General features: G+C 41.9%; 1 protein-coding gene across 1 annotated transcript in view; it reads left to right on the top strand.

Annotated features, from left to right (window-relative positions):
* dpp6a (dipeptidyl-peptidase 6a) overlaps positions 1-27,399 on the top strand; it is a gene marked incomplete at its 5' end in the record, with an annotated part of 165,447 nt that overhangs the window by 128,420 nt on the left and 9,628 nt on the right. The window contains 12 exons of the mRNA XM_083995365.1: positions 5,624-5,718; positions 6,165-6,239; positions 8,466-8,518; positions 9,720-9,801; positions 14,571-14,691; positions 23,473-23,627; positions 23,761-23,858; positions 24,408-24,531; positions 24,633-24,671; positions 24,991-25,098; positions 25,257-25,348; positions 27,297-27,344. Coding sequence (XP_083851491.1) covers positions 5,624-5,718; positions 6,165-6,239; positions 8,466-8,518; positions 9,720-9,801; positions 14,571-14,691; positions 23,473-23,627; positions 23,761-23,858; positions 24,408-24,531; positions 24,633-24,671; positions 24,991-25,098; positions 25,257-25,348; positions 27,297-27,344 — 1,090 coding nt within the window. The remainder of the gene's footprint in view (positions 1-5,623; positions 5,719-6,164; positions 6,240-8,465; positions 8,519-9,719; positions 9,802-14,570; positions 14,692-23,472; positions 23,628-23,760; positions 23,859-24,407; positions 24,532-24,632; positions 24,672-24,990; positions 25,099-25,256; positions 25,349-27,296; positions 27,345-27,399) is intronic.

Here is a 27,399-nt window from a genome sequence, read left to right as displayed (position 1 = left end):
ATTCAAGAAGCACACGAGCGCAACTAAATAACTAGAAATATAAGAGGGGGGGTGATTTTTAATTAAAAGCCCTATTGAATTTTTTATGAACCTATATTTTACAGCTCATCTAAGCCAATGGGTGGCATAGATTTAAGATTGTATCACTGCATTGGAAACTTCATTTTATTTAGCCACCAACAGACACCATAATTCTTCCTCCAAGAGCTTGTGTCGCTTAGACCAGTCATCATCTGCAGCCTTGGGCACGGACAAATGACCTGGAACCGACAAGAAAAATCCCATTTCATCCAGAACTTAACACCGCAACCTCGGCTCACCTCGCGGCTAATAATATAGCCTACAGAAACTACCCATTTCAATCGCCCCAGTGTGTTTTGTAATCACACATTGATGTATTATGTGGGGGTGAGGGTTTGAGGTTAGGGTCATTAATGTAGTATTTCCATTCTTTTCTGTGAGGCACAAATACTTTCTCTCCCCACGTGTTTCTATTCCTTTTAGGGTTCAGGTGAGAGGTCATTTTCATATAATCTGCTCTGTCCGTCAATAGTTTGATAAGTTCTTATAGTAAATTTGCCTTCATCCTGTTTTTTCTTGTCTGTTGAGCACTTTCACGTGGCTCTTGAGAGTTTCAATACTAAAGCACACTGAATGGACCCTGAATGAAGTGAATACAGCCATGTAAAGTATCAACGGCTAGGACTCCAAAGACGAGAATGAGCAACGCTGCAAAAAATATTAGCTCTCATCAATTACAGCTCAGTGAGAAATGCAAACGGAAACTATAAAAAACATTTTGCTGTTTTGTGCCTTTGCGTATGTACCTGTTGGGATTTATATTGCGATGTAATGTGAAGGTGTCATGTTTCCATGCGTCTGTGTGAATTGCTCATAGCTACTGCAATATTTGTTTTCTGTTTTTTTCGTGTGAGGAGAATTATGGTTGTGCAGAGAGCCTGCCATATTTCACTTCTTTGTTCTCATGAGTTGCATAAAAAACGTTGTTGGAGCAAATCTCTATATCTCTGCTGCGTGTATTCATTATTGATGGTATTCATGGAATTTCCTCGACGAGATAACTTCAAGAAACCGGGGTCCATTTTCCTTTAAGTCATAATACGTAGTCTTTCTGCACTCCTGTGTCTTTCTGCTTAAGCTGTCATGTTGCACATGAAGCAAAGAGGATTGTTTTAAGCATAAGTGAAACCTACACCTCAGTTCTGCCTCGTAAGCTGCTCTGCTTTGTGGGCACATGGCGCTGAAAGGAATACCTGCACAGCCTACCAAGACTGGAAAAGATACTGCAGATGCAATGAAATAATAATTGAATCAATATTTTCAATTTCATTTATTGCCTAAAAAGTATGCCAGAAGCATGTTCTATAGGCAGGAAGGGTGTTGATACAGAGCTCTCTGCAGTAAAGTTTAAGCAAACATTCTCCATTAGAAATGATAAGATATTTGAAAGCACTGTTTTGAATTAAACAACTTATTCAGAGATTTAAGTGTAATTTGGTTTCTTTTTCTTTTTTTTATGTTTTATTGTACCTTGCAAGTCCTCTGAAATCAAATCTACAGTGTACCCTTGTGTTGCACTCAACAAATGAGTTATTAATTATCATTACTGCAAGTATGCAATTATGTATGGATTGGGAATTTCTTGCACATGGCATTTCTGACATTTTCGGAGAACACACTTTAATTTTTTACATCCAATGTAGATTGAATGATGTAATGTTGATTATTTAGTTAGTTGGTCATGTATTTTTTCTCAAACTTACATAGAACACTAGTGTCCAGACCAAATGGATTTGTAAGATTCAAAACAACGTTGTTTTATTTTTATACAGTATATACATAATCATTCACCCAGAAGGACATATCACTACACAGTGTTACCCTTTAATCGTCATGTATCATATAGTAAACAGTAAAGGTTAACATCGTTACATTCTGTTTCTTTTGAGGCTCTACAGTATTGTGCAATATTTTTTTTTCATGGTCCATTGAGCTTGTAAATTAGGTTTTGTTTGTTTTTAAACCTTAATGGTCTGACTGTTGTTGTTCCCAGGTCCCAGCAGCCTCTCTGGTGACTGCTGTGTTGTTGTGACTGATGTCAGAACCATGAAAATAAGATCTGGGTGTGAAAAAACTACAATTATTCTCAAAGTGCCACTTTCTATGGTAAATGATATGTTCTAAGAATATGCTTCTACATCCACGGGAGATGAATTGGACAAAGTCAAAATAAGGCAGTGGTCCTCTGTCTCACTTGAGTGTGCCACCCTGTCTCCCACTCTCCCCCCTACCCGGACTCTCCCTCTCCCTCTGCCTCCCTGGAGTGAGGCTGTGTTAGGGCTATGCCCAAGGCAGGAGGCTGTATTAATAAGACATAACTGTGGTGGAAAGGTATAGATCAGAGGAGAAAACAGCGCCCTGGGCCGATGCACAACAAATGAAGGTGGAGGGGAAAGAAAGGGGGAGAAACCTAGAAGAGGGAGAGATTGAAGGGAAGACATAACGCCTGAGGTACTGTGAGAGAATAGATGACTCTCGGTCAAAGAGCTGAAAACAAAGAGTTGGCTATGTGAAGGAGGGATGATAAGGTCTAAAATGATGAACTCAGCAGGAGGGCTTATAGAAAGGCCAGTGATGGGAAGGATTTGAGAGATCTGACGGACATCTGAGGTGTGTTGGCTTGTGCGGATAAGAAGATCAGGAGCTTCAGGAGAAGAAGATCAGCAGCTCAGTGAAGTGTAAAGATAAAAAAAGGTGCTTTAAAGAGATGCAGGGTTTTTTGAGTTGAAAACAGTCCAGGTTTGAAAACAGAGTAAGGCATGAAGCTCTTGTCAATCTTTGACCTTTCATTCGCCATCATATTCTCCTTCTTTTTACCTGCAGCTGGTTCACCTGTTAAAGAAGAAATTATTTAAGATGCCAGATGGAGTTGTAGAACAGTGATGGAGCATGGTGGGAAAAGCATTACTCGCCATTATTTCCATGAAGGAGTCAATTTTATACCCTTGTTTTGTATGCCAATGGTTTTGAACATGGAGACAAAAGCTGTTGAGGGGGCGTTCTGGCTTTGCCGATCTAAAAATGTCTGTAACTGCTCTCCGAAGCACGTTCTGAATTAAAGCCATTGTGATGGTAATTCTGTCACCTCTAATGGACAATTAGATATGCTAGGAGATAGAGAGCACTCTGCATAACAATCTCTGGGTTCTAATTACCTCACCAAATGGCGTGGTTGCTCGTGCGCCTATGGATCACTAAAGCAATAAGACAAGAGGAGCACGGATGGATTGAAGGTGAAAGGGGGCAGTTGCTGTATTGAATGTATCCTTCCCTGATAAAAGCCTGATGGATGAGGAGCTACGTGAACTTCCATACATCTGTCACATAATGGCTCCCCACAAGGGCTTTACTCCGGAGCCGTGAGCACGCTGTGTTTGCACTGGAGACTTTTGTGCTCAGACATATAAAAGTTTTTTGAGCCAGGTCAGGCACTATAGAGCACTTCACGTCATCCCAGTTGGAGGTTGAAAAGTTCTCTTTGTGAATGATGCATTTAGACAAGTGTCACTCTCTTGCTCTGGACATTGTGGGAAGTTCTATTATTCAAGGCCCAGAAAAAACATTCTCCATTATTTTTTTCTTCATAAGCTGCAGTCTTATATGAACACTGTTTCCTGCCAAGGTTAGGGGAGTTTTACTAATTTCACATCTCTCTCTCCTTGAGCTGTTCTCGCTGATTTGATATACGTAAGTAGGGCTTAGGCGATGTCACATATGTACGTCCATGCGCCGATCATGAATGAGCGGCCCGCGTCGACATGTTGAAGCTGATCAGCCGTCACACTTCAGAAATAATACATCAGCTTTGTTCTTCTTCTTCCCCCAAACTCTGACCTTTACCGTTGCCTGAGTCATACATATTTAATGTTATAAAAAGAAAGAAAAAATACTTAAAGTAGCTCCAAGTAGAGTTGTAAGGTTATGGCTCTTCTCCATTCACCTGTGTATAATTTTTTGCAAGCTGCTGAATACTATAGAACTCACTCACCCCCTTATTCTCTGCACCTTCATGGTTAAAATGGCTTAATATGCTGGTTTTACTGCACTTAAACAGTTCAGGATTGGTACAATAAACCTCTTAATGCAGGTGCTGAGTGGCCAGCAGGTCAGACTACTGTGGTTTACTGGGCAGCTGCTGCCAGTGTGTGTGTCCCTGTAAAAGCAAAGTTGATCCTGAGTGAAAAATAAAGGTATAAGGGATAAATAAGTAAACCTCGCGTCTGACTTAAGCGTCCAATAAAGATCCAATACACTCTCAGGTTAGCAGGTGGACCGGCCTGCTTTGTTTGGGAAGCAAATCATTTCGGTGCATGAAGCAAAGGCTTGTTACCTGAGAAGGGATTTGCTATACCAGAGCAAACACTTAGAAGATGTCAACGCTGGAATGCAACCAATAAAGTTTGATTAACCGTTAAACCAAATTTCAGACACAATTGTTATCAAGTTCACTGTCAGAGCCCTGCTGTTGATAAAGTTGCACGTTTTTTTGCTAAAAGCCTGATCTACAGTAATAAGCCTAATTTGATATGCCTTTGATAGTAAAAAGCTAATAAACGGTAGCATCCCCTAAAATTTAATTATGTCATTAATGCTAAGGACAGCTAATACCTTCATTAGCGCTGAATATTTGCTTTAACATTTTCAGAGGGTAATGTCTGCAGAGCAGGAGCATACCCAACTCACAGAGGGCCAATTCAGACAATCCACCGATTCACTTGTGACATGACTAATCAGATCTCTGGGGTCAGGTTCATAACTTACTTAGCAGCTTCAAAGGATTTCTTGCTCTCACCATCAGTTACATTTATAAAGGTTGGGTGTCCAGTGTTACAGGGTTTCTGGATAAGGAGCTTAATTGCTGCTCTCTTTTGTTCTGGCTGTAAAAGGGCAGTGAGTGTGTCTGGTCATTTGTCAGACCCACAGGCTGAATTCTTGAGTTTTATTAGATTGGATCATGGAGACTCCTCTGTATTTATGCCTCCATGCCTGCGACATAATGACGGGATTGTCCATCGATCTGTACATCGCTTTCTTGTGAACGCAATATAGCTCAGTAATGCTTTGAGTGGATTTCTTCAGATTGGGGACAAACATTCACTCAGACTCATAACTCTGCTTGAATGTGATATGTCAAGACCAATAAGAGGGAATTTCATATATATATATATATATATTGTACAAATATTAAGCTGAAAGATAAGTTATTCTTTTATTTGTCCCTCCATGGGGAAATTACTGACTGGATTTTGGGGTCAAAGGTCAAGGTCACGGTGACCTTACAAATCACATTTTTTGGACATTGCTCAAGAATCCAACGTGGTGAAATAATGATTTTACAATTCAAATGGTAAAAGTTCAGCTTCACATCATAATGTTAAACACCACAGTCAGAACACCTCGGGCCATTGTTCACTGCTGTGATTTTCTATTTCCTGTTTTACGAAGATGTAATGTATGATCATTGCTTGTGTGTTGTGTTTGCAGAGTGTTTTCTTGTTTCCTCAAAGTCTCTTTTCCTTTCTGTCTCTCTCCCACCTCACAGGCAGTGAGCTACTGTACCGTGACCGTGATGGCGACGTTGTCAAGTTCAACGTCGATACCGATGAAAAGACCGTCCTGGTTCATAACAAGAAGTTTGTAAGTCTTTTTGTCACCGTTTCTCCTCTTACTCTCACACATCCACAGGACTAAAGTGGCCACGGCTGCCCATGAATTAAATTAAAACTTTTTCTTATAGTGTCAGCAAATCAAAGCACCCAAAGCTCTTTTTTATTACAAAGCTTAATCAAATGATCCATTGTTACTGTGAAATGTGAGCTGCATAGTTAACACTCTGAGCTCGGTTGTGCGGAGTATGGTTTGAGATAGAGACGCCGGGTGACGACACACAACATTATGCCTGCCATCAAATCACCAAACCTTGGTGCAAAGATTAATGCAACTCCCATTTGCCTCAGAAGCCGAGCAATCCGTCAAACGCAGTCATTTAAGGAGTAGTTTAATGAAAGAAATACCATGCGTGGTTGGAAGTCTCATCTTTTTTGTCTTTCACCCCCTGTCTAACATCTGCCTCTGCTTCACAGGAAATGTACAAAGCCAGCAAGTATGAGGTGTCTCCTGACATGAAGCACGTGCTGCTGGCCTACAACGTTGCACCGGTGAGCTTCTCATCTGTTTGCTTGTTTTTTGAATTAGCACACTGACAGCCAAATATGTCAGCTGCCTCCAGTTGGGGCGAAGGAGGGGGGGGGGGGTTGGATGATTATAGGGTCGTAGTGAAGCGAAAGCAGAGGGAAGAGAAGAAGAAGGAGGGAGGGGAGGGAAGAGAAAGTAATCATGGCGGGCTGTGAAGGCCTGTCGCACACCGCTGCCTGTCAGCAATGGCGGCGGGGGCCGGGCACAGCCGAGTGGAACTGTAGCAAGGGAGGCAGAAAGACAAACAAACCCCTCGGCGCTGCGCGGGCTCGCAGGGAGAGAGATGAGATCGACAGTAGAAACAGGAAGCACTGGCTGGGAATTTGTCATTTCTGCATAAAATGTCCCATAACCACATCAGCTCAACCGGCGCCTTGATATGCATCAAAGCATTATAGCTCCTAATATAGGTAGATCAAATATATTGAATCATTTTGCTGCCTGATGTCTGTGTGTTTACCTCATTCTGCTTCACCACCGAGTCACTGTGGGGACTTTGCGCCCGTTGTTGCTGTGTGAAGGATGCTGGCAGAGATATAACCTTGTGTTATTGCTCGAGAGGAATGGAAAATATTACGACACGCCGGAGAAGTCTAATGCGCTGTACTGCATGTGTTTGCATTTATTATTCCATCCCAACCTCCGTCACCTTGATAGATGACACTCGTTCCTTGCACACACACGCTCGCGATCGCACCAATGCACATTGCAGCTCAGCGCCACAACATGCAGCACGCGTCGCCACTGTTCATTATGAATAGCGTTTGCATACTAACACACGTGCGAACCATACACTGTTGAATGTAAATGTCTCTCTAATGGGCAGTGACTTTATATGTTCCTGCGCTGCTGTGGCACGCACAGAGTAAAACAGACACATGCAGATACTGGATTGGAGGGAAAAGAGGTATTTATCTTAGATGATATTGACATTCTGGGGATCCTTCCAAGTTTTTTTTTTTGTCTAGATCAGAGCACAGTTACACACCCTGATGTTATGTTTGCCAATGAAAATTAGAGCCGCATTCTTACTTAGAAAAAAACAAATGTTGATTTTTCAAGTAAATGCAGATACACAACTCAATACCAGGCTGAAAAGCAATGCTCTCTCTGCTGTCTCTTATTAAAAGCTTCAAGGCTGTTTCACCCGTAACCACACCCACCACTGACCGACACGCTATGTCATTATAATATTATCATTTAATAATTCTTTGAGGGTGTTTTTTTTATATATTTATTTGCTTGATCTCAAGGATGAACTATTTAGATTTTGGTGGTTAAGGGTCAAAGGTCAAGGTCACTGTGGCCTCACAAAAGATGCTGTACCCCCTTGTGGTCATGATACATCAGGCGCTCCTCAAGGGAAGTTCTTCAAATTTATAGTTTGGATAATATAAAAGATGTATAAACCATCATGGACCAGAAATATTAGTCTACTTGCCAGCCCATAGGGCCCCATTGTGAACCTGGAAATGTTGAGTACCCCAAAGTTTTATGTTAGAAAGGGGTCCCCAGCATTCAGAAACTGTCGGATGCTAACTTATACTGTATATATTGGGCAATTAGCATAATTGACATAATTAGCATAATGATAATAATGATGTGTTCTGTCCTCTTCTGAACAACATTATGCTATAACAATCTAGTTTATAAGTTGAATGCATTTTTAATTATTTTAAATACATGAGTTATATGTCCAACCAGCATCCTCTAAAATTTAAGATTTGGCTTAAAATCCATCAAAATTGGCCCTTTGGCGGTCAAAATCTGGTCACCTCCGGTTTAGACAGCCATTTTGAATTTTAAAAATGTCAGAAATGGGTTCAGCATCATCAATAACCCCAAAATCCACTCCAATATTGCCCAGATCAGCCAAGCAGTTGTTGAAATATTGCCCATATAGGCGATTATGCTAATTATGTCAATTATGCTAAATGCCCAATACAGTATATAAGTTAGCATCCGTCAGTTTCTGAATGCTGGGGACCCATACTATTTCTAACATAAAACGCTGGGGTACTCAACATTTCCGGGTACTCATTGTTGGCAAGTAGACTATATGAGCACGACTATAACAATATTATTGTTGTGGAGCCAACTATAGTTTGATTTTATGGCAGTGCTCAAGACTTTAGGTGTCACTTTATTTCTTTTTCTGATGTGAATCCTCTGTCTCCACTCACCTGCAGGTGTACCAGCATTCCTACACAGCCTTCTACATCATCTGCAGCCTGGAGACTCCGTAAGTAGGCGTCAGTGCTGCTCTCCTCACTTTACAACCTGCTTCAATATCTCAGCTGACATCACTGTCCGTCACTCTACCAGAAACTCCCCTCCCACCTGTCCTCACGCCTGCCTCCCACAAATCATCGGTAGCATCAAAGCCTTCACTGATGTTGTTGGTGAAATCAAACGGATATAATCATTCATGACCTCCGATGGCAGCTAGAAGTGCCACAGTCAGACACCTGCAGATCTTACATCCCTGTACTGCAGTGTGCTGTGAAATACTAAATGCAAATCACGAGGCTGTTCTGTCATTTCATTTCAAGTGTGTCTCCTGTCTCTCAGCGCTGAAAAGTGAAAATGCCTTTAGCCATTAGTACAGCATGACAGGTTTTCACTCTTGGCAATTTATCTTCATATTCTAGACTTATCTAAACAAAGTTAGTGTTTTAGAGTGCAAAGTTAGAGTGCTTTTTCAGATGGAGGACAAAAGCAAACAAAAAAGGCAAAGGCAGATAAAAATGAGGAGACCGTAAAGACAAATAATCACAGGAGATTAAAAAGTTATTAGAACAGAATATATATCAAGGATAGCGAGGAGGAAACATTTAACTATGCATAAAAGAATGTTTTAAGAAGGGATATAAAAGACATTACAGATGTAGCCTGTCTAATCTCAGTTTACACAAGAGAGCTCATTATAGCTCGTCATTACATTCTCGCACTGTAGGTCTGCACAACCTGAAAGATTAGCATCTGGTGTATTAACCATTGAATAACTGGTACTAATCAGTAGCCAGTGGTCATTCTGTGCTATAAGAAGGAACCTCAGTTATTTCCCTATTTAAATTACTGCCACAACAGGTCACAGTATGGCAGCACTGTCAGCAGCTCTCCAGCTCAAATCTATTTACGTGCTGCCACCCAGTGGTAACGTGCCAGAGCACCATCTGAGCTGATGACCTCATTCATCCTCAGCTTCAGACAAAGACATAGAGGCAGTGGCACCTCTAATTCTGCAGCCTGCACTGCGCAGCACTTTTCCCAATAAGGAGAGGTGACACTGTTACCGAGCGTCAGTATTTATGGATACACTTAAACCATTGTTCTCAGACGTGCAACACTTGTTCCTCTGCTGCTCCGGTGCTGGGAGCAGACACTCTCATTGTGTGTCTACAGTCTGATGACACCGTTTCCTTTTCGTCTGTGCACCCCAGGGAGACGTGGAACTTGAACCCTCCAGAGGTGCGAAATGCTCAGCTGCAGTACGCAGGCTGGGGACCCCAGGGTCAGCAACTGGTAAGAACTACACTTCCCACAAATTCACTGTCTCCTGTCCTTCTCCTGAACATGAATTCCATGCTTCACGCTCAGATAAAAATCAATTGAATCTTGTCTTTGACTTGAACTTCACACAACCAGATAAACCAAATAAAAACATCTAAGATAAAAAAAAAAGGGAGTAAATATCTCTAAAGAAGTTCTAATATGCAAAGTTTTGGAAGGCAATGTCCTTCAGTCCTGGTTTATAATATCAGGGGCTGATGAATTAATTATTTTCCAAGGTGTTTGTCTTGGTCAGGGGAACTTAATATTGGCCGCCTGATGGGAGGGCTTGGAATGAATGATGAAGGGGATCTGAGGCGTCCTAAGAGTGTCCTTTGTTTAAATCTGCATTAGTTGATTTTTTGGCCACTTGCAGGCAGCTGTGAACACAACACTGACAGATCAACTCTTTGCACCTTAAGCAGACCTGGCAAACCATTCAAATGCAATCATATTTGTCTCTAAATGATCATTTTACATCTATTGTTCACTCTTTTTTTTTTAGCTCTGTTTTGCTCACCACCACTTCCTGGGGAAATACAAGCCTCCTGATTTAGACATTGATGGGGGCAGTGAGGTTGAATCAACACAGTAAAGTTGTTGGCCGCAAAATAACATGAAAGATGTGCAGCTTCGGTGCACTTTGTAAATTTGGTCAAATTCCCTGTTGCTTTGTGACACATTTTAAGCAAAAATGGAAACCTGATCATTATTTGTATATAAATATTTATTTGCAAAGCTTTATAATTACATGGTGTTCGTAATTATTATGTGCAACCACCAATATTAGTCTTTATACAGACGTCAAATCCTTTGACGTATGTAGCTATTGAAGCTTTAGAGGACAGACTGAACCTACTCCTCCTCTCCTATTGAAACAGTCAAGCCATACAAAGAAAAGAACGATGGTGCATTCAGGTGTTCTTTGTTAACTCACAAAGGCAGTTTGTTCTATCAGTTTAGATAGTTATGTTCTATCATACCAAAGTTACAGCCAAAGCTGTGTCTTTGACTTCAATAAAAAACACACAACTTGCATATCCATATAACTTAGGTTTGTCTGTGAGACCAACTTATTTACAACATGTTCAGACTGTTAACAAAAAGAAAAACAGAGGAGCTTGTGATTTCATGTGATAGATTTCCCAGTGACTGATGACCCCCCTGATAAATATGACACGGTCACGTTACATTTCCTGACTTTACGAGCTGACCAGGATCACCTGAATGCTCCATTACATGAACCAAATGACCAGTGCACAATGGATGATGGAATTACGGGAGCGTCGCAAAGGAAACATCAGAGCTTGTCCTGCAAAGTCAGATCTCAAGACTCCTGTAAATGCACCTCCTATGCTTGATAGGAGGTGCATTTACAGGAGTCTTGAGATCTGAGGAACTCAGTCTAGACTGATCAGAGATGAATTATTATTATTATGGAATAATCTTAAGATTCCCCAGTGAAAACAATTAAAAACTGTTAAGTCACAAGACTGACAAGGCATAAGACCTCCAAGATCCGTCATCCTCCGCCTCCATCATCACACCGTCAAACTTGTCAGAGCATTAATGAGCTTCAGTGTGTTGGTTTGCAGGGCAGACAGACTGTAAGTGATTACATCCTGCAGCACAATGCTATTAATTACCTGGTATCTCATCACTGGATTAATTAACATAGACGCTAGATTGATATAGCCTCAAGATTCCCAACATTAGTCGCAAGGTGGTTTGACTTGGAGCCGGCGAGTTATGTTAGCATGAAACTGAGCAGCAGCTGGTTTCCCTGAAGGTTCACATGTCCTCTGTTAAAGAGGTGGAGGTTGATGAGAGCTGAAACAAGCTAACATGCTCTGTAAGCTGAGGCATGTGCCGTCATAGTTAGACATCTAATATACAGTACATCAGGCAATCCACCTGTTATCCTCTTTCCAAATCCATTATGCACTCGATTAAAACACACATACATGGCCGTATTTATACTCTCAAACACAGCTGGCCAGCCATGTTGGGCTATTTGTTAGGCACACAAGTGGCATCATATTTTCACAAAGGCATCTGTCTGCCCCAGAGAGGTTTTTTTATTTTTAATTTCTTTTCATGGTTGTTGTGGAAAGCTAATGCCACAGAGAGTAGAAGTAGAGTTTCTTTTCTCCTACTCCCTGTAGGCGGCTAGTCTTCAGCACATGGCTGACACATTCACACATTTAAGGTTTTGAATGTTCATTCACAGGAGGCCTAACCCTTGAATTACATTTGGAAGTGTGTGAGAGAGAGAGAGAGAGAGAGAGAGAGAGAGAGAGAGAGAGAGAGAGAGAGAGAGAGAGAGAGAGAGAGAGAGAGAGAGAGAGAGAGAGAGAGAGAGAGAGAGAGAGAGAGAGAGAGAGAGAGAGAGAGGCTGTAATGTAGACTATGCTCACATCACTTCCGTAGGAGTGCAATGTACTGTATATTCTTTGGGTTCTTTGGGAATTTAGCTTTGTAGCATCATTCGAGGCTTATATTTTGCCCTTATGTAAAGTTATCCTTAAGCTTCAAAAACATTGGAGCAGACACCACCTATTATGCATCTTTTTCCAGCCTTAGCCAGCAGCTCCATTGAGAGCATGGATCCATCCATGGCACATATGCTAACAAGCTCACAATGACTAAGTTAGCTGAGATATAACTTTTACCATACTCACTGACTTAGCACAGTTTTGGGACTTAAAGGGATAGTTCAACATTTTGGCAAATTGGCCCATTGCCATAATCCCTGTAGTTTTAGGAGTAGGTTTGTCGGTGCAAGCTATTTTTAGAACGGTGGAGCAGAGCCGCAAGCTGCTCAGAGCTACGCTATATACTGTATGTAGGCTCATGGGATTTCTTGGTTTCCCTCATCAAACTCATCAAATACACAATCTAACAACTCCAAAACGCTCTGGTGGACAAGTTGTGACCTGCACATTCACCACGCTATGAGATAATAACAGGACATTGGGAGACAGAGTTGTTTTCGAGGCAAATGCAGAGAGTTGTTGGATTGTGTATCAGCTCAGCTCCGCCGTTCTAAAAATAGCTTGCATCGACAAGTAAAGGTAACGACCGAACCTACTCCTAAAACTATAGGAATTATGGCAATGGGCCAATTCGCCAAAAAGTTGAACTATCCCTTTAAACTAAATGGATATTAGTTGTGGACATTTTTTTTCTCCATTCACAAACCAATATCCTTTTTTTTTTGTCAGGCTTATACGAGTGTTGTCTTTTGAGTGCATGAATAATATAGAGTCTGGTGTTTCATTGTTGTTTTAGTCTAGTTTGCTCAGATTATTCATTCCTAACAAAGCCCATCATTTCCTCATGATTCAGGTGCAGTTTTCACTTACAATAGTGTTTTGGCAGTTTTACCGACAGACAAACCAAACTAGAGTAACAAACTCTTTTGCAGTTTGTATAATCCACTCCAAACATTCTCTCTGAGGATAAATGTGGATCCCAGATCAGTGGCAGAGCTCTACCTTTCTTCGGAGAACGGGGCCAGGTCTTCTCTCTGTGCTGTGGCCTAGATTAGCTTCTATACAGGGACTCCTTCTGCACCAAAGTGACACCAAACCACATGGGCCCGCAGCCCGCGTCTCCTTACAAGAAACTAATTGTGACAGATTCAGTTTTACTTTTAAAGGGATGCAAAGCTCAGTGGAGAAACTTTTAGCTGGCTGGGTCTTTACTGTGTCTACGAAATGCCACATCCTCTATGATGAAAAATTCAAAATACTAAATAACTTTAATTTCATACAGTAGAGTACTGTAGCAGTTCATCTGTTAAGGCTATTAACGCTGTTGAAAGAATAACAAGTTGCTCTCAGACACTTACTTTATGTACATTGTTGGATTTCCTGCTGCACTTCTCAGCTGTACTACTTCTACTTTTTTGGGGGGGGGAGAATCACACACAAACTGATACCATGATTCCCAACTCGAGGCCAAGAGATTCCATAATCCTTGAGATACCGAGTGAGCCCTTTTCTGTAATAGCCTGAGATTGATTTCAGCATGGCATTAAGGCTGTAACATTTTAAAATTCCAGCCCCAAGAGCCATCCCACCCCAGCACGCTCACCGTGGGTGCTGATGATCTATTATTCTCTGTAATGAAAGAGTTGACCTTCAGTTATCTGGAAAGCCCCGCAGGCCTGCGGAGGAGAGCGTCAAAGTCAAAATCAGGTCCCAGGGTTTACGGTCTTATCAGGAATTGAATTGAAAAGACTTCTCTTTTTTCCGCCCTTTGTACTTGTGTGAAAACTTTGGTTTCCCTCAAACATAAAAGGTGTGCACGGATCTCCTTTGGGTGACAGATGAAAAAGCGCCATGCTAATGTGTGTTTCGACCATTCCGACCTCAAGGTTGATCTAGGCTGTGATAGCATGACTTCTGCCTCGCTCAGGTCTCCAACTTGGGAGATAAAGTGTCAGTATGAATGTTAGAGTGTCCTCAGGTTTTCATTGTGTTCATGCTGATAATAATAATAGTATTGTAACCGCTTATTCATTGTGGGGCAATTCCCTGTAGGAAGACTGACAGCTGGGGTCAGCAACAGATCAGCGTCTGTACAGCTGAAAGGGATTCAGTGTCTTGCACAAGGTCACTTAAAAAGGGCAGGAGCTGCTTGCAAATACGCTCTTTCTGCAGGTTTTATATAGTTTGTAACACATCAAATCACAATCTGCATCTGAGTATTTCCTGTCTCTCTTCTGCATCTTTTAGATCTTCATTTTTGAGAACAACATCTATTATCGCTCGACAGTGGAGAGCCGCTCCATCCGCCTGGTGTCCACTGGGAAAGAGGGCGTCATCTTCAACGGGCTCAGTGATTGGCTCTATGAAGGTAAGGTAGAACAAAAAGGCGTTGCAGCTTTAGCAATTAAGGGTCAGATCTTTGTAATTCTGATGTGGTTTTAGTTTGTTACGTCATTGGATGAATTGCACTTTGAATACCATACTCACCCTAAACCTTAATGTATTTTTTGCAAAGATAGCACACTCTGGATTATCCAACAGTTTTCTCACCAAATACATACTAATTGAGTTTTGTTTTGTGCATAATGAAGAGCAACGAAAAGCTGTTAGATGCTTCAGACTGCATTTTAATGCAAATAATAGGAGTAATAACTTTCTAACCTATTATCCTCTTTTCTACTCTGATATTTTCTGACGCCCCTGAGATGCACAAAATGAGCTTTCAGCTATTCTTCTGTATAAAAATATTGCTGATTCAAATATCACCTCAAATAAATGCCAGAATCCCACTGGAAGCTTCCCTTGGAGGTCAGAGTGTCTGGGTTTAAAGTTCAGCACAGCACCTGCTGTCGTGATTCCTATAACCGTCCAAGTGCAGCCACAAATAATGACCCTGCTCTACTCAGTTTGTGATTAGAAAATAACAGGTTAAAACGTATTGAATTGAGTTTTTATTCAGTTCAGCTGGAGCTTCAACCGGTTCCTGATTTACCAGGACATTGTTTCTGGAAGGTGCTTTAGTATTCAGAATTAAATTTTTCTTCTGAACATCTACAGTTTCATTGCAACTGTGCAAAGCCTGCTCAACCATGAGTTATGCTCCACAGCTCCACAGCTCCACAGCAGCTACTTACTTGACTTTTAGGTGAGAGTGTTTTGCTTACTAATGTTTACAAGGTCAGAAATGGAACTTTCTGACCTTGTAAGAAAGGTCAGATTCATAATCAGGACCATGAAACTTCGTATCATGGTCCACATCAGAAGTCGTAGTAGCATCTACTGGTCTTAAGTCATTGTCACTTGATCATGATGAACTGACTCTCTAATGAGTCAACCACTGACCCAGGAGACACTAAAATGATGGTGACTAATATAAATAATGCGTCCTCCCTCTCTTCCATCACTTTAATCAGAACACTCTGCAGGAACACATGCATTAGGGACTAATGACATGAAACAGACAGCCTCCCCTGCGTCTGCACCCACATTAGTATTGTTGGCGTGAAGCTCTTGATTTCATGCAGGTAAATTAAAAATGGAAAGTCTGCCAGCTTCTGCTTTACACGGCCCCGCGAAAATGAGTGAATGTTCTACATCGGTTGATTTGCATTAATTCGGCGGCAGCGTGTGTTGTATACACTCTGATACAGATGTCATGGTGCTCTCCGAGCGTCGGCGCCGCTGATCAAAGCTCACCTGTGTGCCTCACGGTGTAAAAAAGAAAAAAAAGAAAAAGAGAGGTGTTAGAATTCAACTAATGAATTTATATCCGCCGCGCTGGGTGCACTCTCTGCTCCGGTGGAATAGTGTTTTAATAACAGAGTGAGAGGGAGATGGGGAGCAGCAGAATCACAGATGAGGAGATAGGAGAAAGACACACTGCCTATGATATAGAGAAAGCTGTTAATCCTCCAGTAACACTATAAAACAATAGAAATCTATTTGATGATGTGAGCGGCTGTCACCCAGGAGCCTTCTCAGGATTTAGAAGCTGTGACACGCAGGTTATCTGAGGTCACCGGTGCACCAGGACAGGAGCTGCGCGGCTGCCTCCCTCTGCGCCGCTCTCCTTGTTTTTATTCAATGCTGTCAACCCGCGACTCCTCTTATCTCTGCATTAGCCGGGCTGACATTTGAAACCACGTCCATCCTTCAACAGCAATATCCATCCGCAGCCATTTAAACATTAATCAGTGCGATATTGCGGCGTCTGACCCCCCTGACTCATATTTATGGGCTGCTGAAGGGCTGGTAATTTACACTCATCATTTATTGACAGGATAAATCTTTCACCAAGAGATAAAACACAGAGTCAGCCTCATAATGTTGAGATAAAAGTGAATCATAGAACAACAGAATTGTATGTGTTTATTCCCGCATGTAAGCTACATGAATTAGATAGTGTAATGTGAGGTTGAAATTCCTCCTTGAGATAAGGAGAAATGTTAATTTGTCGTCTCAAGATAAATAAGAAATGAAAGCCTGTTACATAATAATAATTCAGTTAATTCAAGATCCAAAATCTAAACATAATTGGCTCAAATGAGCTCTGGTTATTTGCTCTTGTGTTCTGTGTTAGTTTGCTAATGAACTAAGTATATTTACATATCTGGCTAGAACTAATTTAGTGCTACTTGAAATCCTATTATAAAGACTGGGTCCCTGGGCGTGAATCCACGGCTAAAAGAGCAAAGACAGAGACATTAAGATGGACGACTGGACGTAGCCTCAGTGATGTCACCTGTACAGTAGGTTTCAGAGTGGGCTGCTCCACTGTCGCCATCTTGGCACATGTGTGGAGCTGAGATTTTGGGTCATGCCAGTTTATGGCAACGATACGCTCAACCACATGTCACTCAGAGTGGCTACGCCTTCAATAATGCAGAACTTAAAGCCTTGATAAAATGTAAACAGATGATTTAAAGAGGAACCAAGCAGGTTTCTGGCTATGCTACATTTTTACCTTGATTAAAAAGCTCCAGACTAATTGTGATAGTTGTGATAGTCAACTTGTGACTTGTTAGGAGTGATAACGGAGGCTCTCTGCCTTCCACCTGGCGTCTGGCGAGGAGCCTTACCAAAACAGAGAATAAGGGACTGGACTTGCATAGTTCCCCTTTAAGTAAGAATTCACCATAGACAAAGGAAGTGATTACAGTAGCTGTCGTTGTATAGATTTTTTTTGTACCGGGCTGTAAACAGGTTTATTTCTGCTAAGTTGGACATTTTGACTTGGGAGACGATTGAATCACCGTTTGAGTTACAGTATAGCCTCAAATGGGTGTGCAAGGAACTACAGATTGTGGAACTTCAGTGTTGGCTTCAGTTTTTCAGCCATGGAGGTTGGAGCTTGGTGAAGCCAGATCCTCCTAACCCTGAACCTGTTGGACCTCAGGGCAGCAGGTCCCTACAGCCAGGTTCTTACCTCTTGTGGAAATGTTGATACCAGGAGAGTTAATGCCCCTAGGTCTGGAATGAAATATTCAACCAAAGAATTTGAGTGTAATATTCAATATTGCAAATGTTGCACTAAATACACCAAAATTCACTAAAAGTCCATCATTCATTTTTATTATCAATAAATGGTTTAAAAGAAAATCTTCCTGGAAGAAAAAAAAAAGAAAACTAAATACATTTGGCATTGGTGCAGTGGTGATGTTAGCATCTGCATGGGGGAGTCTGGAGGCTGTGCCAGGTTGTATAATATTTACATTCATCAGTGAGACTGCAAGGCAGAAGATTATCCATGCTAATGACTCAGACTCTGCTCTGGCCAAGGTCAAGCTGAGGCTCAGACTGCCGCCGAGGAGAAATGAGGTCTTAAGCTCTGCCTGTTGCCCGTGCCGCAGATTTGATGCTAAGGGGTGAAAGGTTGGCAAATAATCTCCCCGGCTTGAATATCCTCTGGCTTGCATTGCTGCCTTAATCCGTGAATGTCTGTGTTTTTGTTTGTTTGTTTGCAGTGTGCATGCAAGAGAGGGAAAAAAAAGAAAAAAAAATCAAAAAAGGCTCAATTAAAAAAGAGGAGATGCAGCCAAGAGCCCCGCCGGCTGTGTGTAATAGTCCAAAACGCCTCAGGAGAGTCTCAAGTGTTCCGTCATCTGTCGGCTGTCTGATTATCGAGGCTGCACTGATACTGACACATCCTGCAGTGTGACGCAGCCCGAGGAAACAGCTGTTTATTGGGCTCTGGTGCGCTGAGATAAAAAACCCGACGTGGCTTTGATTTGAGTCATGTTTGCCCCCATAGATGTTTGGCTAGATGACTGTCTGCATCGAGAGGCTTGTTCGAAGGCTCGTTTCTGTTTATCGCTCTGTTTGTGTCAGAGCCCGCAGGGCAAAGAGTAACCACATAATCAACACTCGTGCACTTGAAAAGGAAATATTACAAAAGGGAATATATAAAAAAAAAATTGGGGTTTTAGTTTGGTGAGAATACGAGCTGAAACTGTTATGAGTCAGTTTCAACTAGTTTTGTAGAACCTTTTTTTTTCCAAGGTAAACTGGATTGGATTTCTTTGTGGAATAGTGATTTGGAGTTGGTTGGAAATCATGTTGTGGGTCTACAATTTAACAAAGCTGCAGTTAAAATTAATATTGCACATAACATCTATGGGAGTTTTACCTTTTAAAAATCATGGAGCCAAAATGCTTGAAGAAATATAAGAAATGTATGTTTATGCTTGGTATCACAGGTGATTTATGGGAGATGTAGTGTTAAATTTTCCATTCCCATAAAGGTTTGTGGTGATCACACAACAAGAGTGGTGAACAGGGGAGCAGCAACAGAGCAAGATTTCCTGACTTTTTCACGTGTGGATGAAGCTGCAAAAATGTTGGATACTACATTTACATTTACGAACGATACCATACAAATGGCTTTATCAATCCCCAAAGGAAAAATCCATTTGTCTGGCAGCTCATCTACCATTTGCAGAAGAATTAAAAAGTCTGATGACTGTTGGTACAAAGGATCTTCTATATCTCCCTATCCTGCAGCGAAGAGAGAGGAGCCATCCACCACTGCAGTTATTTGGTCCACCAATGTGTTATGAAGTGGATGATCCACGTTGTTCAGAATAGACTGAGTCGGCAACCAAGGGAACGCCCATAGAAATGTCACTTCCGGTAAGAATCGTGGGGGAAAACAAACCATTCTTCCCGTCTGCTATAATGGGAAAGCGCGGATCATTGACCCAGTATTTTAAAATGTATGGGCAACAATCGACCCCAATCGCACAGTATTTTTTAATATCTCTTTGTCAGCAGATACAAGTGATTCAAACTAAGACATGACAGCGGACAAGCATTAGACAAAGGTTTAAAACGCCGCACTTTCCCATTATAGCGGATGGGGAGATTGGTTTGTTTTCCCCCACGGCTCTTACCGGAAGTGATGCTTTTATGGGCGTTCCTTTGGTTGCCGACTCAATCTATGGCCTCTACCATCTTCAGTGCGCATCTCTCCACCACATCATTACACTACGTTTCCCAGAACACATTTGAGCAGTGTCACAGTGTCATGACATTTGGTTAAATGATAATTTCTTTCAAACCTCACACTTCTACTAAGTACGTTCACTTTAAAACTGTTCTACCCTTGCTGAGGTCATGGTGACATCATCGGGGTCATTTACTTAAAACTGTTACAATTTTCCCTTCAAAGCAGCAGCAGAGAATGTTTTTGATCTTGATGATAAGTTCACTGACCTTTATGTGTCAGATCTTTGGAGTGTCTCTTTAAGTTGCTGCTTCGCATGCATTTAGATTTATTCCTGTAGGGCAAACATACACGGTGGCTTACTCCTCCCATAAAGTTTTGTGTTATATGCAAGAACAACTCATTGTTAGTAGCGTTTCACCCCTGCATCGTCTTCCAAAGTTTTCTTTTTTTTTTTTAGACTGAAGCACAAACTGTCAACGAAGCTGTGGAGCTGCGCTGCGAAATCTCACCTCACTCCATCATGTGCTTCTCTGCTCCGGCTCAGTTATCACAAGCACTGTCACCTCAGTCAGCGCAGTGGTAACTGTTCTGTATTTATAGTAGCAGCTGTGTGTGTAAAGCTACGCTGTCACGTCGTCTAACAAACCAAGGAGGAGGGCGTGTCTCCGCTGTCAAGTTCTGTACTTTATAGCATCTGGCCTCACCTTGGGCAGGATATTCATTTATATTCGACACGTCTTGTAGTGGTTCTTGTGTGATTGGCAGGTTAAATGCTTGTGTTACATCTGGCTGCTGAGATGGACTAGAGTCTCTGAAGAGTACAAGTGGGTTTTGGCCTCAAATCTCTATCAGACACAAAGAATTAGAACAAAAGGTGCATCTCTCTCTGCACCTCACTGCTGCTCTGCTTCATGGATTTAGCATGTGACACTGCTGCCCTCTGTTGGCATCATGTGCTCCTTATTTCCTAAAGAAACAGTCCACTTGATCACCTCACTGATTCCAGATGCACTTCAAGTAGATGTTTTCCCACTAAAATAAAAAAAGAATCCTCTAAATGCCAAGAAGTTTGATATTCTTTTCTTCGTCTCTCCAGCTCAGTCTGCCTGAACCTGTCACCTTGCACTCATTATTTCTCGCCGGCCACTTGACTCATGGTATCTCATGCATTAATAATACACTCTGCTCAGTGAATTATGTAGGTATTCACAGCAGGATGGCGAACATGGAGAGGGGAGATGAGGCTCTGACAGCTCACCTTGGTAATCGTCACAAAAGGAGACACGATCTCATTACTTAAGAGAAGAGAAACTGAGAGTTAGCTCATCAAAAGTGCTTCTTTCTCTTTTACTTTCTCTCCTCCTTTTTGTCTCCTCACTTTTCTGTTGTTGCCATGCAAGTGTCAGGACGTCTCTGGAAACTTAACTACTTTCTCCTTGACCAGCCAAGGTGACTGGGCGTCCCCAGCCAAGCGGATCCGACAGCCCGGCGGTTCCACTCCACATGGAAAGCTTTTTAAGCTGCCGCTTGCTGGAGTTAGCAGGCAGTGCTGGAGCTGGCCATGCGGGAAATCGCTTTAATTATTATTTTATTTCTTCTTCTTTTTTCATCTTTGCTAATGCTGTGCTGTTGCCACTCGGTTCATCTTCAGACTTTGAGATCCAATCATTCCCCGCTGAGCCGTGCCAGCAGGGTGCAGGTGGACACACCAGGCGGCCCACCAGAGTAAAGACTAAGTGCTGCCATTAGCTCTATTTCTTCTCATTTCACACTAACATAGAGATGTGTGGAGTTATAATTAGTTTAACAGTGTCCAGCAGTGGCCAGATACCACACAAGCAACTTCTTTTTTTTTTTGCAGAACTTCATTAGAGAACAAATGCACACGAGGGTCTGTACTGCGGGTGATTGTCAAATGATGCTGCATATCAAGTGATTCCACCAAGCGTGCACGCTTAATGAAAATGCTAATTGGTAGTTGATGTCTGTTCATTCCCCCAAAGCCAGCACCCAGTCCCACAGATAAACAGCATTAATGAAATTTTAATTGCAAAAGTTGATATAAATGTAGCTGGTGGCAAGCAGTAACAATAAGCTGGGCCGTTTCCATGCCGTCTGCGTCGTCGCCGCAGACTTAATAATGAAGTAGAATTGTCACGGTCATGTGTTACGTTGTCAGGAAGTTCCCTCAGCCAGCGCACATTTGCATAATTTCTTAATAAGTCACTGTGTTTTGACAGAGGTGTTTTTGTATTTTTTGTGTATTTGTGTGTGTGGTGTGTGGAGCAGAGATGAAGAACCTAGACCGCTCTTGTCCTCAATGTTCTCTTTGAACCTGAGTGTGTTTGTGTGACTGCTACATAATTTCCCCCACCTATCCACACGCACACATCCTGAGTCTCAAAAGAACTTGGTCAAATCTGAGATGTATTGAAGTGAAACTGGCCCACACACACACACACACACACACACACACACACACACACACATTACACACACTCACAGAGGTAACAACAACCCTCCAAAAACTAAGGTTGTGTGGTAAAGTGAGCTGCGTACTTGTAACTGTAATGAGAAATTGCTTTCTGGGTGATTTCGAGGAAATGTAGCTGAGCTCTATTTTGGTCGATGGGCTGTACTGAGATTAAAAGCTGCTGTGATTTATGACCTCAGCATTTTGCTACTGTTTGTGTGTGTGTGTACTGTATGTGTGTGTGTGAATGGGAGTTCACAAACAGCAAACAGGTCAATCAAGACTTAGCAGGATGTATTTGCTGAGAGGGCAGAGAGGATAACTTTTTTTTATTTTTTGATGCTTTGACCTGTTTTTAGAGACTTTTGTTTGCAACAGCCCGGGCCAGAGACATTCTGTGTTTGGGTCGTCTGTCCATACACACAAACATTTTGTCCTATTCTTGTGCTATGTGATATCTTAGTAAAGCCGTGAGGGAATTTCCTTCAGATTAGGCTCAGAAATTTCAAAGTTGGAGGTCACAGCGACCTCGCCATCTAGTAGAAACATTTCATCATCATGGATCATTCAGAGATGATCTGTGAAGGTCACTGTGACCTCATGAAAACGTGGTTGTGGCTGTGTCTCACAAATTCATGCACTTAATAAGACACAGATGTCTCATCATATGAAATGTTGAAGTGATAACGGTGTACATGCAGCAAGTCAGAGGTCACCTTCTTTGTAACATCCAAACGTTCTGTCCTTCATTCAGTGCTGTAACTCAAGAGGAGCAGATTGTGACCATATTCCCTGAAACATGGCTGCTTGATGGAGACAGACAGTTATTCTAGTTGTGTTATTTTCAGGGTGCTGGAGTTTTGCCTCTGGAACAATGAGCTTTCTCACTTTGTGCCGTTCAGGCTACTTAACATTTGACTGATATTTAATCAAAATTAAACAACTTCACATGCATAAATCCCGCGTGGTGGCCAACAGGAGATGGCATTTATGAATTAACAATTTAATGACCTTCTGTGAACAAAGAGCAGTGTGATACAAAGAGCCTTACTAATGACACGGCACTTTATACATTTCAAAAGACATTCTCCCAGAACACCTGTTCGTTTCTGACAAGTAACGGCTGTCTGAGTGTGCTGGCCTGAGGCCATGTAATTAACTTATGTCTCTGCTGCTTGAGTTTTTACTCACTGTCATTATGACTGATGGTAATTTTATTCTGATTTGTCCAGAGGAAATTTTCCAGTCCCACATCGCCCATTGGTGGTCTCCAGATGGCGCGAGGTTGGCATATGCCACCATCAACGACACCCTGGTGCCCAGGATGGAGCTGCCCATGTTCACAGGAACACCTTACCCAGTGGGGAAAGAGTACCACTACCCTAAGGTACACATAGAAATAAATAATGTCATTGGTTTTGATTGCAAAAATGAGCTGTGTATATCCAGAAATTGTAGTTTTTGTTTTTGTATATTAATAGTTCATGCTAATTTTCCCATGATTCTCTCATCCTGTTCAGGCCGGTGAGGAGAACCCAGTCATCACTCTGCATGTGGTGAACCTGAACGGGCCTCTTCACACCATCGAGATGAGAAGACCTGATGATCCCAGGATAGGGTGAGACGAGCAGACCGCCCTCCAATCAGTCTCTCTACTCAGTCAAATGATGCGCTATTTTATTCATTCCGTTCATTCATTTCGTACGTTCTTTTATGTGTAATTGTCAGTATATATTCATTTTATGATGGTAGATAAGTTTGCATATTTCATAAAGTCATATAGTTAAAATTATCTCTAACAGTGTGTTCTGTTCCTGCACAGATTCATTTTCTGCAGTGATACATTTTATTTTAGTTGGTTCCGTGTTTAGTTCCATTAAGTTTAATGCCCCCATTCGCTCCGGTCGTATTTATACCCCATTTTTTATTCCTTTTTCGCTGTGGCTCATTATACTGTGTGCTGCTGCTCTAATATCTCAATTCCAATTTGCAAGAGATCATAAATGTTTCATCTCCTTTTAAAATTCTATCATAATCTGCAATTAGTGAATGGAAACATTTTGGCGCTTTTGCCGGTCATTGTCTTATTTTCCTCATATTTTCCGTCACGGTGAGTGGTCACATGTCCACATGGCTGACTCAACTTCAAACTGTCTGTGTTTGTTAGTGAATACTATGTGACCATGGTGAAATGGGCCACCACCACCAAACTGGCCATCAACTGGCTCAACAGAGCCCAGAATATCTCTATACTCACCCTGTGTGAGGCCACAACAGGAGTCTGCACCAAGGTAACAATGTCCAGTGTGTGTGTGTGTGTGCGTGCTGCATGTGTCAAAGGCTGGTTTTCATAGAGCAACTGAAACCTCTTACACTGTTTTTGTTTTTACAGAAACATGAGGATGAAAGTGAAGGGTGGCTGCACAGACAGGTGAGACTGTTGACAACAGATTGGCTTCATGTTTACTATGTTGAATATTATTGATTACTGTTAATTTTTGCTTAAATGTAACTAACCTGACTAATGGTTATCAAATTAAAATCAGTTTTCCCAGCAGTTCATGTCACATTATAGCTCAGTTTTGCTTAAAGGAGACATGTTATGCCCCCTTTCCACAAAGAGCCTTCAAAAAGTGATATTTCCACAATATGTCCCCTTTAATATTTGTCTAATTGTTGCATTTATAATCAGTTTCTATAGCTTCATGCTTAATTGAGTCATTGATTTGAGCAATTGTCTGTGTATTCAGAATGAGAGGCCTCTGTTTTCCAAAGATGGACTCAAGCTGTTCTTCACCCGAGCCATTCCTCAAGGAGGCAGGGGCAAGTTCTTCCACATCTCCATGTCCATCTCCCAGGTAAAAGATGGTTTATGTAGAGTCAGATTTTAGGATTAGTAAGATTTAGATTGGCTTCTTATTTAGCTCTAGCCTGGGTTTGACTTGATCATAACTTGTTTTGTCTCTATTACTAAAGTTCTGCTTTTTGCTCCTTTGCCTCTCTACACACCCTAAAGCCCAACACCAGCACAGACACGCTGCAGTCCATCACCTCGGGAGACTGGGACGTCACCGAAGTCCTGGCCTACAATGAGGACAGCCAGCTGATGTGAGCACCCACAAACTACCAGCAACACACCAAGCACACTCACAGCTACAAACAGCAGCTTGTAACAATCCTGCCTCAGTCATATCTAGGAAACAAAGAAACATGAATGCAGCACAAGCTCATTTAGTGAAGGTTTAGTCAGTATTCTCAGCCTGTCATTCTGTCAGCTTTCGCCTACAGGGGCATCAGAAATAAACATGTTTCTACAGTACTCTCAGTAACTTCAACAGGGAAAACATGTCAGCTGTGTCTGTTACAACAAAGAACCATAAAGTGACACATGAGGAAAAGATTCCAGCATTAGCAGTACAGGCTGATAGTTAAAATTATGTTTTAAAGGGATAGAAATCTGGCCAATTGCCATAATCCCTATAGTTTTAGCAGTAGGTTCATTACCTTTAATTGTTGGTGCAAGCTATTTTTAGAACGGCGGAGCAGAGCCGCGAGCTGCTACGCTATGGAGGCTAATGGGATTTCTTGGTTTCCCTCATCAAACTCATCAAATACACACAATACAACAACTCCAAAATGCTCTTGTGGACAAGTTGTGACCTGCACATTCACCGCACTATGAGATAATAACGGAACATTATGAGACAAAGTTGTTTTTGAGACAAATGCAGAGACTGCTTGCTGAAAAACTACTCCTGATGGTAACGCGCATCAGCGGTTTTGAATGAATTTACCTTGAAAACAACTGTCTCATAATGTTCCATTATTATCTCATAGCGTGGTGAATGTGCAGGTCACAACTTGTCCACGAGAGCATTTTGGAGTTGTTGGATTGTGTATTTGATGAGTTTGATGAGGGAAACCAAGAAATCCCATTAGCCTCCGTAGCGTAGCTCTGAGCAGCTCGCGGCTCTGCTCTGCCGTTCTAAAAATAGCTTACACCAACAAATAAAGGTAACAAACCCGGCAATGGGCAATGGGCCAATTTGCCAAAATGTTGAACTATCCCTTAAGTACTATTAAACATCTTTGGACACTTCCAAAACAATGCAATAAGAAAACCAAAAACATCCTGAAGAAAACTATCCTTGTCTGCCGTGCTCATTTGCATTTTTGTCGAGGGAACAGGGGTAACTAGGGCGATGGTAACAAAAATACATCACCCCTGTGGCACTCAGTGGGACTGGATTTTTTCAGCACCACGGACAGAGACAGAGCAAGCCCACATTTATATGCAGGGTTACTCCGTCTCTCTCTCCGTGGTGCTGAATCCCTGCGTTTTAAACATTTGAGCACCGCAGAGAAGAGCGGAGTGAAGGAGATTGATTGCTGCCGTCCAGCAGTGAAATGATCCTGTTTATTGCCAAGCTGTGTATTGATTATGATCTATGACTAGTTTGGAGTTTGATTCTGCATTTTGAGAAGGGGAAGCCAAACCTAACGCTGATTGCGTCGGGCCTCTACCACCTCATGCATTTCTACACAATAAACTGATCTAAGTGTGCTGGGTGTAAAATAAAAAACACCCTCTGTGTCTGTTAGGCCCGTGAGGAGTGTGACTCACTCCCATCACTCTCACATCATTTTCACACCCACAATCAAGGCCACAAGGCAACTGTGAGTCTGACTAACATGATCTCACATGTACTGTGCACTCCTGCATTCACACACAACATATATACAGTAGAAACACAGTTACTCTTTTGTTGCCAGTGTTCACTTCAAGCTTGAACTCACCCACCCAAAAACCATCTCCCCCGAGGGGGGGTGAGATTTGGCCTACTTCTCCTCTCTTTGGATACATCCCCCCTTTTCTCCCTCCATCATTCATTTATAAAACATCTATTCTAGTAAGTAGATGGGGCAGCGTTTGTATGTTCCAGGTGCTTTCCCTCCACTCTCCAACCTGAGTGGTGAATACAGCTCTGATAAACTCAAAAACTCAAATCTTCTGCTCTTACTGTTATTTTCTTTTTCCATCTTCGTATTATTGCAGATACTTCCTGAGCACTGAGGATGGTCCAAAGCGAAGGCATCTGTACAGGTAATGTCTGCTCTCTGGCATCTACACCAACTGTTGACTTCAGTTCAGCTGAAAG

Source organism: Trachurus trachurus (assembly GCF_905171665.1).
Source record: "Trachurus trachurus genome assembly, chromosome: 20".
NCBI lineage: Eukaryota > Metazoa > Chordata > Actinopteri > Carangiformes > Carangidae > Trachurus > Trachurus trachurus.
This window is presented reverse-complemented; position numbering and strand designations above follow the sequence as displayed.